The 13,173-nt window shown below is 31.9% G+C and overlaps 1 protein-coding gene across 2 annotated transcripts in view; it reads right to left on the bottom strand.

Annotated features, from left to right (window-relative positions):
* LOC107446608 (leucine-rich repeat transmembrane protein FLRT3-like) overlaps positions 1-11,314 on the bottom strand; it is a 16,308-nt gene extending 4,994 nt beyond the window's left edge. Inside the window, exons 1-4 of one of the 2 annotated variants that reach the window (XM_016061297.3) lie at positions 11,183-11,314; positions 7,211-7,866; positions 5,997-6,145; positions 1,627-1,816 (exon numbers count right to left, since the gene is read on the bottom strand). In XM_016061297.3, coding sequence (XP_015916783.2) covers positions 1,674-1,816; positions 5,997-6,145; positions 7,211-7,866; positions 11,183-11,269 — 1,035 coding nt within the window. In that variant the 5' untranslated portion in view covers positions 11,270-11,314 and the 3' untranslated portion in view covers positions 1,627-1,673. Of the gene's footprint in view, positions 1-1,626; positions 1,817-5,996; positions 6,146-7,210; positions 7,867-11,182 lie in introns of those variants that run through there. The other variant, XM_071177219.1, reaches the window with a different exon arrangement.
* Between the last annotated feature and the right edge of the window lie 1,859 nt (positions 11,315-13,173).

The following is a 13,173-nucleotide window of genomic DNA, read 5'->3' as shown; positions in this document are numbered from 1 at the left end:
AAGATATTACATTATGTTCCTAAACTTAAGAAATCAAATCAAAATTTAACTAAACAATGTTGTCTAAATAAAAAGTCAAAATTGTCTAGCTGTCTAAATTAAGGAAATAATAGTGCTTCATTACAGACTCGAATTTCTTTTAGAAGTTTCAGAAAATTATGAACACCCCCCTTGGGAAAATTCTGCGTACGCCACTGACATTGCATGAAAATATTTTGGAATAATTAGAAGAGTTAACAAGGAAAACGCAAATTAGATGAGTAGGTTATATTGAAAACACTTCTGCATTATAAAAAGAACTACATTACAGTCACTTTGAGAAAAAAAAGCTTAAATTAGAGATTTGAAGGCTGTATCATTTTTATTAAGATTTCCTATTATTGCCTTTTGGGGTTTCTACTATTATGTTTCTATTATTAAAGTGGTTATGCATTACAAACAACTAATAATGTCACCTAGCAGAAAACTTCAGAGTTTTTGCTTCTTTCTCAAAATTGGTAGTTCTCCAGCATTACCGAATTAATACCATAAGATAACTTGTGACAATTAATGCTAAGGGCAAAAAACTTAAAAAAGGCCTTTTTATTTGTTCATGGTTTCCTATACTGTGACACGATAAAGCAACCTGAGGAGAAAAAAACGTATTTAACTAGCTACCATGCAACATACATTTATTTAATCAAATCCAATCTGAAAAATAATTTTTTTCTTCTTCCGTTCAAGTTTTTTGACGTTTCTCATGTAAACCGTGAACAAATAAAAGTGTCTTTTAAACTCACTGTTTTAAGCCTTATAATGTTAACGTATCTATCTCTTCGTCCTAAGCCTATACGATTTTTATTTTATTTTATAACCGGCGAAGAACTGCCGACCCAATTCTGTGTTTACGACTACCATTATTCAATTCCATAGACTTGTAACTTTGATCTCAAACCCAGAAGGTAAAGCAACTCCTCGATGGAGCATTGGGACAAACTAGCCTTCACGGAGGAATTTTTGATTCAAGTAACCCTCATTTGCATTACGTGGGCAGGAAAATCACGAAAACCTCCCACGGTTAGTCCAACAGCAAGAGGACTCTAACCCATGATCCGTCTACCACCGGGGATATTTCACATCAGTACTGTGGTTGATGCGAGCCGGGTGAAGAATTCTTATCAACTAGCTATCTCTGGAATTCGAACCTGGGTTACTTCATTTGAGGGTGAGCACTCCATCCCCTGAGCCACCACGACTCAAACCAATACTATTCGGCAAGTTTGTGTACACTTTATCCCCTACCTTAAATTGTTTTGGGATAGGAATTATAGCTTCGTCATTTTCCACTAAGTAAGGTGCTGTAAGCAACCTCACAGAGCAACGTCTTACCAATTTATAATGCATAGGCACCACTTTTCTGTCTATAGTTGTGCTAGAAAGTCCAGAGAGAGAGAGAGAGAGNGAGAGAGAGAGAGAGAGAGAGAGAGAGAGAGAGAGAGAGAGAGAGAGAGAGAGAGAGAGAGAGAGAGAGAGAGAGAGAGAGAGAGAGAGAGAGAGAGAGAGAGAGAGAGAGAGAGAGAGAGAGAGAAGGGTTGAGCTTTAGTGGGCACCCAGTGTAAGAATGTAATTAAAGTAGAGAAACAACTTAAATCTAAATAATATTTATTTATATATGTAGTTTCCAAATAGAGGAACTAGTCCAAGTCTTCTTTCCTTATACGTTTTATCGATTTTCCTTTATTCTTTTCTGGAGTTTCACATTCTCCATAAAATAGAACAGGTTTGCTAACGGAACTCAGCATCCATTTCAATGAAGCATCACACTGTAAAGGATTATCTGTGGATAGAAGAATTTATCGTGAGAGAAAATACTACCGGTTTTTAAAGTTATTTCAAACTATAAATCTTTTATGAAATTGAAAGAGAGTTTTTTTTAGCAAGAAATGTAATAATTAATTATAAAGTATCATATCGAGTAAGTAATTAATAAGAAAGTAATTTTATGTAAAAAGTAACAGATGAATACCTTATTAAATAATTAATTAATAATTTAGTAACTAGTAACTAGTAATTAATTAATAATTTAGTTCTTCTTCCAGTAAGTTATAAATAAATACCTTATTTAGTAGGTAATTAAGAAAAAAGTACCTTATCTATCGAGTTATTAAAAAAAGTGCCTTATCTTGTAAAGAATTAACAGGCAAGTATCTTACCAAGCAATTAATTAATAAGTTAGTATCCAGTAAATTATACATTCCTGGTATAATTAGAAATTAATAAATTTTCATATAGTAAGTAAATTTAAAATTCTTTATCCAGTAAGTAACTAATAACTAGAAATCTTATGTAACAAATTAATACTTTATTACAATATTTAATTAGTAAGCTAATAATTAAATTTTACTTTTATAAGAAAAAATATGTTTCAAATTCTTCAAATCGATCCCTTTTTTTATAGATTTTATTGCTTTATTTTTGATGTATTAAAAAGTAGTAAGTTATTATACTATTATCGTACTAAAGTAGTATACTAAAGTATTAGATTAAAGTAGTAAGTTATTATACTATTTTTTATATTTCCTCTTTGTTCACCTCGCTCATCAACCTCGGGTGGTTTCTTCTCATTCATCATTGAAGATCAAAGCAGAAGAACGGTTAATGTCCCTTTTTCAAATTACGTTTGGATTACCATCAGTAGCATTTTAAGGATTTCTTCAAGAATCTAGTGTGAATCTATCATACACTGTGAAAAAAGGCAGTGCTGTGAAAAAACAGTTCCTGTCGGTGTGAAAATTAATTTTTCTTTTTTTATTTCTTTTCAGAATCAGCTTTCATAGACATAAACCATTCTTCCGCTTTGATCTTCTAAAAAGTTTTGTTTTAAAAAACTATGAAAAAATAATTATTTGCATAAAAAATGTATAATTATTATAATTTAATGTAAGAGCACATTTCATTAATGTGCTAATCGTAACGAAATGAAAGAATAGCTGGATTTGAAAAGTAATCAAATGTAACTGAAAAAATTGAACTTAGGAATATAGAACAGGAAGCGATAAATAAGAAATAAATTTACTTGTCAAAAATATACATATAGCGATAATCTCATAACATAAACAGTTCGCATTGAAAAACGTTTTTTTCTTATATCTCTTTTCAGTCTTCGTATTTTGAAACTATTTTGACATACATATTAAGATTTTTGTCTGGCAACATCTAATCTTTTTACTATTTTTTGTACTTAATTTTTTTTGCTATTTTTGACATCAAGTGAAGCGTGAATTTATAAAATGAAAATCGCTAGAGACATATATTTTTCTATAACAATGGATAAATAATGACTATTTAAAGGAAAAAAAAGCGTAAAAAAAAACTTAAACATCCAATAGTTTGGATATTAATTTACAAAGCCCAAAGAAAAAGAGACAAACGTTTGCAAAACGTTACAGAAGTGAGTATTTACGATTAATTGTTCTATAGAAAAAATCCTATAACAAATCGTATAGATTGATTAGTATCAATAGATTTTATCATTGATGTGAATAAACTAAAATCAATGGAATAGAATCGCATCATTGATTCGAATCTATTTTAATACGGATTAACGAACTTTTTCCAAACTTAATTTGTATAACTTGATTTGCATTATGAAACTAAAACAGTGACATGAATAACCCATTATGAATTGTTTCGAATAACTTGTATACATGGGTAAGAGACATTATTATACTATTTCTCTAATCTAAAATTTAAATTTGCACTAATCTAATTTAAATTACTGAATGGAAATTTTTAATTAATATTGATCACTGATTCACAAATTCAAATTTTTGATTTGAATCATTGATTCAGTACCCAGTTTAATAGGTGGTGGCAAAGATTACAAACTGTGAAGTTTTGTGCAATGAAATCTAAATATGTTAAGAAAAATAAGCATTTTGTGATGATAAAGATATTAAAAGGCAAAAACTAACATTAAAATTCACACATAATATATTGTAGTAGTTAAAATAGCACACAAGTATCGACGTTGTTCTTGTTGCTAATCTCGGAATCGTCTAGCAGCGCTAGACGACCTCATGAATCCCGAACACCTCCAAAAAGTTCATAAAAAGACTGGAGTCTCGCAGGACCTCATCTTTACCGAACCCCAAACAAGTCAGAATATGCGCAGGGGAGGCCATGTCTGTCGAGCACCAATGGCATTCTGGATAAGTTTTTTGGCCCCCGGTTGAAAGTAAGGGATCTAGTGTGGCCACTCAAGAAGCGTGAAAAGACAGTTTGATGGGCTCTCGGTCTAAGATTGAAAGATTCTCCCGGTTTTTTTTGCAAAATACCAAGAGTGGTTGGGAGGAGTTCTTATGGTCTTGTTTAATTTTATTTTTGCCAGGGAAGAAATTTCACTAAAGGTAAGCTTCTCACAATGATCAGTGTCTTCTTCGGCAGCCGATTTGGCCAGAAAGTCAGCCCTCTCATTCCCATCAACCCCAACATGTGAGGGAATTCACTGAAAGTGTAAAGAATGGCCTGTCAATTAGGTCTAAAATATCAAGGATGGTCTGATCTTCGACCACTATCAATATCGACGCTACATTGTACTAGCATCTTCAACTTATTTCATTATTTTTTTAAAAAATGATACGATAGTTATTAAATTTTCAATAAAGTACACATGAGGTTACATCGATGTGCACATTTATATCAACTTGTGCGAATAATACTTTGATTTTAAGCCTTAAGCATACCAACAGTCTGTTAGCATCATTTTCTATTGGTTTACAAAAGTATGCTTTTTATTGCAACACTTGGTAATTATTTAAAATTAAAAATAATTTATGTTCAATTTAGACTTTGAAACTTTTATTAAATAATAGAAAAATCTATAACACTATTCACTTTTTGCATTCATTCCAATTCACTTGAAGTTGCTCTGTTTATACATTTTACAGTTAGATGAGGAGTAAATTTGAAAAATAGCTTCGTGTACCTAAGTTGCAGTTACTACCCGATATTATGATTTAAACCCGTGAACCATAAGAGACCTATAAAAAATCCATAACCATAAAAACCTTTAACCATAAAAAAACTCATAAACCATCACCTACTATAAAAAAATAATAATACTTTGCAATATGATTCAATATTTCCTAATTTTGAAAAGTATTATCACTGAATTTTGCAAAAAATAGATTGTGATTAAGTTTTAATATAGACGAATCAAATGATTTACCCAAAACCGTATACTCAATCAAAAAATATCAATATATCCCGCAAATATAACGATGCAATGCAATAAAACAACAATCATCTGCGACGAGACATTTATCATCTGCGACGAGACATTCGTGGAAGAGGTAAAGTCGAAACTATTTAATTTCGTAATAATCATTGAATTGTGCCTATAAGTTAGAAACCATACTGTGTTGACATTTTCCGAAGTTTTCAAACATACAAATATTTTCGCTGTATCTTTAACGAAAGATAAAATTGTAGACCATGAAAAAGAAGTCAAAATGAAATTACAACAAAATGCCGGATCGTAACACATGCTAATAAGTGAGCAATGACGGATTTTCTCTTGATTTCTATCTGCTAGCAAATGGTTCAGTAAATTATATTATTAATATAAATTTAATACTATAGGTTTAATACTATAACTATAAATTTTAAGAATTTGCATCTTCTTTTTGTTTAAATTCTTTGTAATTGGCACTATTCTTATCGTTAGAATTCAGGATTTTTCGTTGTCTTCTATTTTAACAAGATTCTAAACACTATTACTATGAACTGTGCTAGATTGGTTTAACATAACATATCGTACTGTGAAAAAGGCTTGATGGTTTACTGTGAATATAATTCAAATTATTTAAAAGAAAATCTAAATGATGCATAGACATTCGAAAAACCGTATCACACCACAAACTAATTGCGAAATTACTCATCGTTTTATTAATTGTTAATAATGATAAAACTCAAATAAAAATATAACAGATAGTTCATCCAGCATTAATTATTACCTGAAAAATCCAATTTTGTCAGCTGATTAAAAACGTTTTTCCACACGTAGTCTTCTAATACTTGCAGCCTGTTGTTTGTCATTTCAACTATTCGAAGCTCTGGCATATCGGTGAACAAATCGTGAGGAAGATATCTGAACTTATTATAACTGTAAAAAACAATATTGTTTTGAATTATATGAATTATATATCAGCAATAGTAATTATAATAAATACTAGAAAATAATGAGTAATTATAGATCAGTTGGAAATTAGTTTTAAACGCTAGAATTTTGTAAACATTAGTAATGAAGCAATCTGGCCTAACACTATTTCGAATAAAGATCTAAACAAAATTATTACCCATTCATGTGGAAATTTTAAAAAGAAGCTGGACTGGACATACTCTTCGTCTAAAAAGCATCGTACTTTCTTGGGCACCCGATGGAAATTGTAAAAGAGGAAGGCCGAAGCGTAATTGGCATCAATACGTGCACCAAGATTTGTGCCAAGTAAAACTAAATGGATGAGAGGAGGCCGGAGCTCAGGATAGAGGTGCTTGGAGAAAGAGACTTGACGCCTTATGTGCCAGCTGGCGCGAAGAGGATAGGTAGTAAGGAAGCATATAAAGCCACCAGCATGGCAGAATCAGCATTGCACATAATGTTGATTTGATGGTCAAAGAAAAGCATCATTTTCTTTATTTAATAAAGCAATTTTTTGTCACGTAAAACATACGTTACTTAAATTTTATTATACTGTTACTTAACCGACTTCCACGCAGTGTTGGTAATGCAGGGCAAGTATATACCAGAAAATGGCCCCTTAACTCTAAGAAAACATCAATGAAGGGAATACAGGGCAATGGCTCATGCATCCCCGCCGCTTTTTTTTTTATCCCGGTGAATCTAGTTATTATTAATAATAGATAGTGATTACGGAAAATGCATGCCTTTCACATTAATAAAAATAAAATACTATTTGCTGCTTATAGAAAATACTTTCAACCAATACTAATAAATCATGTTCTTAATAATTAAAAATTAAAATAATCATATTTCATATTTTGCAGGTTTAGGATTGTATACAGTACCTAGACAATGTAAGAAGTATTTAGCCAATTTCATACTGTGTTGGTCGGTTTTCTCTTTAAAAAGTCGGATAGTTAATGAAAAAGAATCTTACTAATTATGAATTTAGTATAACAGAAAAAAAAGATAAATACTAAACCTTACTTAAGGCTCATTGAACGTAGACGTTTCGCTGGCGATGGAAACATGTTCCTTTTTAACGACGTCAATTTGTTCGAATCCAAGACAAGGAAAACTAAACCTTTTACTTTTGCAAATACTTCGTCTTCCATCGTAATGATATCATTATATTCGAAAGTCAACGATGATAAGGAATCTGGAGCGCTGGTAAGCCAGTTAGTAGGCAAAGTGAATATTTTGTTTTTGTCTAAGACCAGCTCCTTCAATTTTGTCAAGTGACCCAAAGACCACGAACCAACAGGGTTGGTTTTGTTAAAGATAGCTCGAAGCTGAATAGTTTTTAAGTGACCTTCCAACCCTTCGAACTGAGGAGGATTTAAAGTGATTGTGGAGTTTTCAAACACAATCTTTTCCACAGAAATGCCTTTAAAAGCATCTGATTTCACTGGATCAAGGATCCAATTCATGAAGAAAGACAATTTGTACATTCTGTGCCCAGCCAAGCCCTTTTTAGCTGTTTCAAGTTGATCCGTTTTGTGAAAGTGGTTGCAAAATAGGTTTGGTTCACCATCATCTTCCTCTTCGCAGTAGCAAGGATAGATATCCTCAGGTTCAGGACACTCATATTTCAGGGACAGCACTGCTAGTGGCAGAGCCCAAGCAAACAAAGTGAAGAAGAGCTGAAAAAATAGAGATATTTATGGTTTAGTTTTCTGAAATGATTTTCCGCTCCATTTGCTTTAAAGACATTTATCATAGTTTGTTCGAACAGCAATAAGCAATGAATTGATTTTTATAACTAATTTATAGGGGTGGCAATTTTAAGAATGCTTTAACGTAGTGGCGAAATCATTTGACATTAGTAGCAGGAATAATTTTCAGAATTAATAATAAAATGCAAATGAAACACATAATTAATATTTTTCTTATGTCTCGATAGTAGCTTTTATTCCGTAGTAATATTGAAATAAAAATGAAACACGTTCGTAATATTATTCAAGCTATATTTATATTTCAATTTCCCAATAAAAAAATAACCCTAACTTACTTCATTGTACAATAAGTAACCCGAATATAAGCAATGCAACTAATTTGAGTGTACATGGGAAATTTTTTTAAATTCATAATTGTTGTTCCTAATACCAAGCAAATTTAAGACAGAGGGTGCGTTTCTAGTTTTCTGTGGCGCCATCTATGGCAAAAATACGTTTTCAACCACAGACATACGTCACAGCCCGTTTTAAATTCATACATCCACAGATCGTAATTTTGACCTGAACCAGAGAACGATCAATCTACAGTTCATTAGCCTCAGATATATTGATTTGATATGGGAACTTGGAGGACTTTGTGTCCTACAGGTTTAGCGTGCACCTGTCACCATTTACTACACGGGGAGTTTTGGGCAGGCGAGGATCGAATTCACGACCCCTTGGACACGGGCCCAACGCCCTATCAACCATGCTCTCCCAGCTTATTCATATTTGTGTATTTTGTTGCCAGTGTTTCACACTAAAAGATTTGTAAATGAGGTGAAGGCGAGATAAAAGTCTCCCGAGTATTCATAATACGAGTCATCAAAGCAAAGAAGCAATATTGCATTTAGAGAAAATTGTTTCTTTAAATTAAATGCATAAAAGCATATTTTTATTTAAAGATATCCTGCTTTGATCAATGATAGTGATCGAATTAAGGTGAGCTCATTATCTTTTAAATAGTCATTTTGCGAATTGCCAATGTTGACCGACCATTTTCAGTTAAGTAAAAAGAATCATCTGGGTTATCATGGACACTGAAAAGGGTTTGTTGCAAGAAAAAAAGCTGTGTAGTCGAAATCAGCTAATAAGTCGAAGCCTGCTTCCACGACAAAGGTGATTAGTATTGTTGCATCTCAACTGCCTATGCAGCGCAAACGAGTTCTGGTATTATCTATTGCATTTTAAGAGAAAAAGACATGAAACCGTGCAATAGGTTACAACATGGACACAATCTAGTTTTGCAACTATCTGATGTTTTATTTACTTACTTTTTACTTTTTCCTCTGCAAGGGGAATACATCGACAAATTTACAATTTGCTACTTTCTCAAATAAAAGTTATAATAATAGGTGATTTTACTTTATGTATATTTTTGGTCTATATTTGGTGCCTTTGCTTCACAAAAGTATAAAATTTATTGTTTCCGAATAAATTACTGAGTAAGTAGTTTAATTCGAAACAATATATTTTCGAAAATAAGTTCGAAACAATATTATGGTTCCAAATGATAGGAACTTGCTTATTATGATGTCGAAAAAATTAAGCTCTTGCCATCTGGTTCATTTGATAAAAAAAACAAACAAACAAACCCGGTTGATCAACGAAGGATGATCGCATTAAATGTTCATATATTCGAAATAAAGGCTAATTAATAAACATACAGAGGTTGATAAAAATGAATTGACATGTGTATAGAAGGAATACACCTTTTAAAACCACGAATAGGGTTTCCTGAAAACAAAATGTTTCGTTTTCGTGTTTCAAAATCATGTAAAGGATGCATGTAAAACAACGAAGACTCTCATGGTTAGTCCAACGGCAAGAGGATTCTAATCCATGACCCGTCAACCACTAAAGATATTTTATGTCAGTACTGTGGCTGGAGGGGACCGAGAGCAGAATTCGTATCAACATGTCATCTCTGGGATTCGAACCAGGATCACCCCATTGCGAAGTGAATGCTCCATTCCCTGAGCCACTGCGGTTCGAATGCTCTCATTAAAACTTTTCAGAGAATATTACTTAATCTGCAACGCATACTCTCAATTTTCACATTTCGTTTTAATAATATGAAATACAGAGATTCCGCACCTTGCTATCTCCCCTCTCGCTAGCACATTTTTCTCAACTATATTTTTCTCAAAATCAAAAAATATTTTCTTTATAAAATATAGTTTTATGCTACGTCATTTTGTTGACAGAAAAAATAAAATAAAACTCATATTAATTTCATAAAGGAAAATGTATCCTTAATTATATCAAATTTAAACTTTGTATATGCATTTCAGCGGGCTGTAGAGTGACCAGCATGATATTTTTTACTACAAGATTAACAGTTAATAATTATCGAACTAATAATGAGATTTTATTTTAGTTTGCAACTAAGATAACTTAATTCCTAATTAAATAGCCGGGTATTATTTAACGGTAGACATAAAATTATATTTTGTTTCACCAAAATTAAACCTTATGATAAAATCATAGATTAAGTATTTTTTTATAATTAAACAAAATATTACAAAAAGAAATATTTGAAATGAGAGCACCTATTAACAGTGTAATATTTTTATAATGTTAACTATCCAATACTTTACAGGAGATGAACACATTACAAATTATTTACTCCATTGCTTTATGTAACAAAATTATATTAAAACATGTTCATGGAGTACAATACTACGTTTAAAACCAATAATTATTTAGACAACTAGAACATTTTATAGACAAAGTCAAATGTAGTCTTATTTTAAGTTGTTATTTTGCCTTCATTAAATAATTGCATAAACTGTAAGACTAACTATATTTGCACAACAATTATAGAAATGTAATAGCTAGGTGTTAAATTTCTGAAGAGTAATTATTATTATGATGAAAAAATAACTAATATTAAGATGCAAAATTACTACTATTAAGGTAAAAAAAATTACTATTTAGATGATAAACTGAAGACTTTTACATGCCAAAATTATATATTTCTTGATTTGTAATCAAAAGATCCATTCTTTAGAATTAATTTATTTAAATCAGCTCAGTAATTAAGTCAGTTCATTCAATTAGTTCCAAATATTTTTAATTAGTTAAAAATAAGCAATTTCTAGAAATCAAATAATGACGAGTACAGAGTAAGTATAAGTTTAGTATAATTTGAACTAATACAGGATAACACTGAGAAACAGTCTCATATTATAGCATAGTATTGGGAATTAAATTGTTTATATCAACATGAAATAAGTATTACCATGGCGAAGAATAGTGAAGTCGTATCACTTGCCACGACTTTACTAGAACGATATGTATAAACAATTTCGATTTTCGAAATTATCATATAACAGATGTCATTTTTCTCTCACGTTACTGAGATTTATTTGCATGCAAAAAATAAATGACATCCGTGATAAATTGTTCTTATTTTGTTTTTCTTTCCTAGATAATTGCAAATTTTTTATCTTAAAGAAATAATTATTTTTTTTAAAAATTAATTGCGAAATTCTAATTTTGGGAAATGATTTTTTATTTACTTTTTGGAGAGAGTGAGAGGATATTATAAAGATATCGGGAAAAATCTTACATGATATTGTAAAGAAATTGATTATTCATAATCTCATAAAAACAAAATGAAGTAGAAAAAAACTTAAATTATAAATTATAGAGCAAAACAAGATAAATTGAAAAGCGTGTTTAAGCGACGCATGATTACTTCCTATCATTATCTTAATGGATTAGGGAATTTTCTTCACCAAAAATTTATAAAAATGAAACAAAAATCATCTTGCTAAATAAAACCATCAATACTATACAGAACTATCAAGCCATACAAAACCAAAACCATACACTGCGCTCCCATATGGATCAGAAATCTGAGCAATGACGAAATTACATTGAAATCGACTGCAAAAAATTTCTGGATACAGTGAATAATAATGGTACATGGAGGCACAGGCACATTAATGAGCTGTATATACATAGTTTGCTTATAGAAAGAACTCCCCTCGTCATGAAACTTAAGGCCGTTTGCTGTTATGGAAACAAGAAGTTGCTCAATTCAATGATGGGGCCTTTTTCCTTCCTGGTTCCCCTTTCTGTCGAACATGTCTAGTTCTAGTCAAAACATGTCTTCAATAGTGACTCAACACCCCTACTTGAAATAGTTAAACCACGTAACCATAGTCACCACCACTGTACCAGACGAATGGAAAGGGGAGTTTTTAACATAGAGAAACTATAGAAAAAGTCAGATTTTATAATCTACATTATAAAGTAAACTGCATTAAATTTGCTGGACAAGGGATAAGGTAGGTGCAAGGGGAGGAGGAGGGGGGGGGGAGAATCAGTGCCATCTGCGCCTTTTACATACACTCATGTCCATAAACTAAAGTTAATGTCAACTCCAGTGAATAAAGAGTGAGAAAAAAATAAATATATAGGACTTATTTATAAAGCTTTAATAAACATAAGATAAGGAACAAAAAAAAGATGATGTACAGGTATGTATGATATCATTCATAAAATCTACTATTTTTAGCAATGATTAAAAATATTGCCTTTACAAAACTTAATATTGCATGGTAGATATGATGGCTAATAGTCTTGCATGCGATGAAATACAGTCCGTACAATACATTTAGCCTGTCGGCATGCGGAGCATCAAATTATCAATCTGATCTTTTGGAAGATTACTGCTTTGAGCAAGCAATACTCTCCAGAGTCAGGATACACATGTAGAAGGTGGTTGATTGGCTGAAACTGATTGGTCAAGCATGCCCCACCTATGCTCTATCGGATTCAGGTTATTTTAGTTTTTATTTTATTACCGTCGTTAAAAAGTCAACCCAATTTGGGATTACGAATACTAATGTTCAACTCCGTAGCCTTGTAATTTTGAATCAATCCAGAAGACAAAGAAATTCCTACATCAGAGCCACCAGAGGTATGATTTATTATGGAAACATAGCCTAATAATGGATCACTTTACGCCTCGACAAATTTAGCGAGCAACAGTAACCAATCAATAGACAGGTGGGGCAGGTGGGGATCGAACCCACGATCTCTTGAACATAGGCCAAGTGCCCTACCAACCAAGATCAGAATGCTGGTCATTCCATACGAGTGATATCCTCGGATTGAAGGTATACGTTTACGATGTTTGCTCGATGAGGACGAGAGAGCCCATGGCACCTCAAAACAAAAATATATGCTGCTTTGGAATGATGTTCCGATAAATTTGGCCTG

This window comes from Parasteatoda tepidariorum, chromosome 2 (genome assembly GCF_043381705.1).
Source record: "Parasteatoda tepidariorum isolate YZ-2023 chromosome 2, CAS_Ptep_4.0, whole genome shotgun sequence".
NCBI lineage: Eukaryota > Metazoa > Arthropoda > Arachnida > Araneae > Theridiidae > Parasteatoda > Parasteatoda tepidariorum.
The sequence above is the reverse complement of the archived record's forward strand: the minus strand, read 5'-3'. Positions and strand labels throughout refer to the sequence as shown.